General features: G+C 38.5%; 1 protein-coding gene across 3 annotated transcripts in view; it reads left to right on the top strand.

The window, feature by feature from the left end:
* The first annotated feature begins 3,942 nt into the window (after positions 1-3,942).
* Positions 3,943-6,000, top strand: part of dpyda.1 (dihydropyrimidine dehydrogenase a, tandem duplicate 1) — a 326,140-nt gene continuing 324,082 nt past the window's right edge. For all 3 annotated transcript variants that reach the window (XR_009654732.1, XM_060922033.1, XM_060922034.1), the window contains exon 1: positions 3,943-4,357. Coding sequence is in view for 2 of the 3 variants with exons in the window: in XM_060922033.1 (XP_060778016.1) it covers positions 4,319-4,357 (39 nt within the window). In the remaining variant the exon portion in view is untranslated. The remainder of the gene's footprint in view (positions 4,358-6,000) is intronic.

The following is a 6,000-nucleotide window of genomic DNA, read 5'->3' as shown; positions in this document are numbered from 1 at the left end:
GAAAAAGGGTAGTGGAAAAGGGCCATAACTGCCATCACAGTACTGCTCCTTGCAAAGTAAAATTGACTATATAAAACAAGTTATTATTATTAATAGATAAACTAATTATCATTTGGTATAAATTGCAAATGATACTTTCTGGATGCTGTAGACTTGTACATTAAACAAACAACAAAAAAAAACAAAAACAAAAAACACCCAACCTTCTACCATAATCATAGAGACCATAATAGCCAGTGATGGTCAATGAACTTTATTTCAATGAACTAGTGATAGCATTAATCTGATACCCAGGATTGGTATCGGGCTGATACCAGTAAAAAGGGACCTGATATTGGGAAAAAACTAATATGATCCTGAAAGAAATGGAAAAGAGAAGATTGGAATTGGATTTTTTTTAACTGGAAAAGTATAAATGGACATACACATAAAGAGACATGATTGTATTTTGTACAAGGGTTGATTTTATTATATTTAAACTCTATATTTATTATATTCATGTATGCAATTTTTAAATGAAAGAGTTAGCCAAATAAACAAATCTGTGGTTTTGCGTAAGTCCTGTTTTACCTTGCATTTTTTTCCTGCTTTTTTTTGTGAAGTGCTTCATTTAGGGGGAAAAACAAACAAACAAACAAACAAACAAACAAACAAACAACAACAACAACAAAAACACAGAGTAGTTTTTAAATTTAAAAAAATGGAATGAGGAGGGGAGAGCAGAACAAAAATAAAATACCCAGGCCTACATGTTTAATTTTTATTTATTATCAAAACTTGTAACATATGAACTGTATGTTAGTTTATTCAAAACCTGACTCAACAAAACAGATCCATTCTCATGAAGGAATGAAATAAGTTTAATCCTCATACAGGTACACACCCATATTTTTAATGAAGATTTTTAAACAATTTTATATTTGTAAACCACAAGTGAAAACCTGTAACAGGAAATATCTTTAAATGTCCCCCCCCCCCCCCCCCCCAGGCTTTAAGTTTAATAAACAACACTAAATATGCTAACTCGAGGCTACATACTTTAATTCCTAACAAATCCCGAATTCACCAGCATACATTACACCAGAGAATTAAGGTGGACTGCGAAGTAGAAAATACAAGTTTTGGTTGACAAAAGTATTGAACTGCACAGACCTTACTGCAGTGTCCAGCTTAGTGGCTCCAAAGGAAGTAGGTTACTCTAAGGGGCAACATCTAACTAAATATGCGTGAAGAATATCTAATTACGTTTTGGTAGCCTTTCAGGTGTTCAGCATGTGCTCTTTACCAGCGAACAAAGAAATGCTTCTGCACATGCACAGCAGAAAATGTTCTCATTGGATATTCGTATCAGCTCTGACGTGTGACGTCCTGTTGTCTTGACAACCATGCAATATCGTAAACCATATTCAACGCTCATTCTCCATTGGATAGAGTGATGTAATACACGGAGGATAAGCGATATGCTAACAATATTGCATGCTATCAAACCAAATTAATGAAACCTGCTAGAAGGGAATATAACATGTTTTTATGATACAAAAGTGTCCATCCATCCATCCATCCATCCATCCATCCATTATCTGTAGCCGCTTATCCTGTCCTACAGGGTTGCAGGCAAGCTGGAGCCTATCCCAGCTGACTATGGGCGAGAGTCGGGGTACACCCTGGACAAGTTGCCAGGTCATTGCAGGGCTGACACAGACAACCATTCACACTCACACCTACAGTCAATTTAGAGCCACCAATGAGCCTAACCTGTATGTCTTTGGACTGTCGGGGAAACCGGAGCACCTGGAAGAACCCCACACGGACATGGGGATAACATGCAAACTCCACACAGAAAGGCCCTTGTCTGCCGCTGGGCTCGGACCCAGGACCTTCTTGCTGTGAGGCGACAGTGCTAACCACTACACCACCATGCCGCCCACAAAACTGTCCTGTATGTATAATAATGTACTTTATGTTCTGAGAGGTGTATAAATGGGGGGGAACAAGTGAAATGAATTTCAAAAACCTGTCACTTGCTCAAGACCCACAATAACAAGCAAACCAGAAAACATTTACAGTTAGGTCCATAAATATTTGGACAGAGACAACATTTTTCTAATTTTGGTTCTGTACATTACCACAATGAATTTTGAACAAAACAATTCAGATGCAGTTGAAGTTCAGACTTTCAGCTTTAATTCAGTGGGTTGAACAAAATGATTGCATAAAAATGTGAGGAACTAAAGCATTTTTTAAACACAATCCCTTCATTTCAGGGGCTCAAAAGTAATTGGACAAATTAAATAATTGTAAATAAAATGTTCATTTCTAATACTTGGTTGAAAACCCTTTGTTGGCAATGACTGCCTGAAGTCTTGAACTCATGGACATCACCAGATGCTGTGTTTCCTCCTTTTTAATGCTCTGACAGGCCTTTACTGCACCAGTTTTCAGTTGTTGTTTGTTTGTGGGCCTTTCTGTCTGAAGTTTAGTCTTTAACAAGTGAAATGCATGCTCAATTGGGTTGAGATCAGGTGACTGACTTGGCCATTCAAGAATATTCCACTTCTTTGCTTTAATAAACTCCTGGGTTGCTTTGGTTTTATGTTTTGGGTCATTGTCCATCTGTATTATGAAATGCTGACCAATCAGTTTGGCTGCATTTGGCTGGATTTGAGCACACAGTATGTCTCTGAACACCTCAGAATTCATCCGGCTGCTTCTGTCTTGTGTCACATCATCAATAAACACTAGTGACCCAGTGCCACTGGCAGCCATGCATGCCCAAGCCATCACACTGCCTCCACCGTGTTTTACAGATGATGTGGTATGCATTGGATCATGAGCTGTACCACGCCTTCACCATACTTTTTTCTTTCCATCATTCTGATAGAGGTTGATCTTGGTTTCATCTGTCCAAAGAATATTCTTCCAGAACTGTGCTGGCTTTTTTTAGATGTTTTTTAGCAAAGTCCAATCTAGCCTTTTTATTCTTGAGGCTTATGAGTGGCTTGCACCATGCAGTGAACCCTCTGTATTTACTTTCATGCAGTCTTCTCTTTATGGTAGATTTGGATATTGATACGCCTACCTCCTGGAGAGTGTTGTTCACTTGGTTGGTTGTTCTGAAGGGGTTTCTCTTCACCATGGAAATTATTCTGTGATCATCCACCACTGTTGTCTTCTGTGGGCATCCAGGTCTTTTTGCATCGATGAGTTCACCAGTGCTTTCTTTCTTTCTCAGGATGTACCAAACTGTAGATTTTGCCACTCCTAATATTGTAGCAATTTCTCGGATTTTTTTTTTCTGTTTTCGCAGTTTAAGGATGGCTTGTTTCACCTGCATGGAGAGCTCCTTTGACCGCATGCTTTCTTCACAGCAAAATCTTCCAAATGCAAGCACCACACCTCAAATCAACTCCAGGTCTTTTATCTGCTTAATTGAGAATGACATAACAAAGGAATTGCCCACACCTGCCCATGAAATAGCCTTTGAGTCAATTGTCCAATTACTTTTGGTCCCTTTAAAAACAGGGTGGCACATGTTAAGGAGCTGAAACTCCTAAACCCTTCATCCAATTTTAATGTGGATACCCTCAAATGAAAGCTGAAAGTCTGGACTTTACGTATGTCCATGTCCATTATATAACTATAACCTGAATATGTTTCAGTAAACAGGTAAAAAAAACAAAATTTGTGTCAGTGTCCAAATATATATGGACCTAACTGTATGTTCTCAATACCTATTCAATTATACATCCATCTATCTAACAATTGAATATTGTTGTCATACAGACTGCTTCGGCTAGACTGGGTAGTTTGGATTTTCAGCACATTTCACTATCACAGTAGCTGTTTTTATTATTATTATTTTTTTTATCCTGTGCGTAAAAAAAAAAAAAAGACCCTCACAGAGATGAAAGCTGTGTCAGACTCAGTCATGCTGAGGATGTGGAGCTGTCAGTGTTCACACGCATCACCACTCTGTGGAACAACAGTGCAAAGTTTGCTGCTGAAGTTTGCTGAGTCTCAGCTGGGACTACAGGACCTCTCCCCTGCTTGGAACCTTTGTCCGTTATTCGGGTGATTTAACAGTGCTCGTTTTGGCTCATTTCCAGGCTCTCTGGACCACAAAAGGACGCCTTCGGGAAAGTGAGTGAGTGAGAAGGAAGGAAGGAAGGAAGGAAGGACGTGGTGTTGGTGTATGGACTGGAGTCGTGCCGCTTCAGCACCGCTACACAGCTGGCTGGACCACTGCACTGTTATCTGCCTTTTTATTTGATCTGATCTTCCCTGATATGTTTTGATTCTGCGACAAAAAAAAAAAAAAATGGCCAGAATGCTGAGTAAGGACCTGCCGGATATCGAGGTAGATAGAAACACTGCTCTGCTCTGCTCTGCTCACTCACTGACATTTCAAACCTCACCATGTTTATTTGGACTGTATTTCTATTGAGAGAAATTGTACTGCTTATTATTATTATTATTATTATTATTATTATTATTATTATGTAGCCTACTAATGCCTGTAGCCCATCTTCTTCATAAACCCAGGAACTCTTCTTTTTAATTCACCTAATGCCTCTTTGTGTTTATGGTTTAAAATCCAGATGTGCGCTTTGCATCACCCTTTTAATAAACAGCCAAAGTTGTTGTCGTAAAAGTTGCTGTCCTATATGTGCAAAAATGTTAGATCATTTACAATTCTTCTCTTCAAGGTCATGCACAGGTTTCCATAAACATGGAGAGCTGGAATGTTTACTGTTTACATGCCTCAGAAAATCCCAGCCATGTTTGATGAAACTTTTTGATGAGCAACATAGAGATTCATAATAAAGCTAATTGTAATTCCTCTTTACCCAGGCAGCTTACTCATCTTTTAATTCTCATCTTACTCATTTTTTTTAAAGTCTGTGGCTATTCTTACGACGAATAGTCCGGTAGTTTGTCTAGTCTTATGACATGAACGTAAGTTCCGGTAGCGCATGCGCAAATCGTCGTCTCGTTGTAAGAATAGTCACTTTCATTTTTTAATGAAGCCGATGATCACTTATGTTCTAAATAGACCAGCTGTAATAAAGACAATAATAGTACTCCGAGTTATTCCAGGCTTCTAGATTGCTTTGTTTGCTAAACTCGACTTAATTCAGTTGCTGTTAAGTCATGCATTCCTCTGCAGTCATGTGCTCCTTGTTTTGTTCACTGAGACTTTTAGGAGGCGGTGGCAAAGCCAGCCTGTTCCTGCAACACACCATTCTGTATCACAGGAACACATGATTTGATGAGTCTTAGCTGGACTGAATTCAAGCTGGTGTTGCAATGCATGTTACTGTAAAGTCTGCCTCAGCAACTATTGCTGAGAAGTTTATGATTAACTCATAGGACCAAGGTAGAACTTCTAAGTGATATGCACATGCTTCTTTGACTGCTATTTTTTTTTTTAACCTGATATTCCTTTTGGGCTACTATGAAAAAAAAATCTGCTTGAAACACCATTGAAAGTTTTGCAAAGCCAATATTTACCAAACAGTGTAATAGTAGTAGACCGGTATTTAAAACAACAACAACAACAACAACAACACACTGATGGCTACGTTCAGACTGCAACCTGAAACGACCCATATCCGATTTGTTGTGAAATCCGATTTTTTTGTTAGGCCGTTCACATTACCAATTATATGAGACTTGTATGCGATCTCCAATATGAACGGAAAACGACCCAAAAGTGTCCCGCATGCGCAAATTGACACGTAACAAGCACATCTACGTAATACGTAAACAAAAAAAAGTGCACTCTTCATGTTTAATGATTTTTTTTTGTTTGTTTAATTATCTGGTTAGTGTTAAAGTGTGAGGTCTCGTGTGTGTTTTTGTTTCTGAACTGAAATGAAAACGTGTAGCCTGGTAACGAGGGTTGACTCCTAAATGTCTCTCTAATTTCTATATAAGTGCACTACATATTACTAGGAAGTAATGGATTTTTAAACTCTATATAGTGCACTCGAGCTTCAG

The sequence above is a fragment of the Neoarius graeffei genome, chromosome 5, assembly GCF_027579695.1.
Source record: "Neoarius graeffei isolate fNeoGra1 chromosome 5, fNeoGra1.pri, whole genome shotgun sequence".
Lineage (NCBI taxonomy): Eukaryota > Metazoa > Chordata > Actinopteri > Siluriformes > Ariidae > Neoarius > Neoarius graeffei.
Note: the sequence above shows the minus strand (reverse complement) of the source record. Positions and strands in the feature narration are given on the sequence as shown.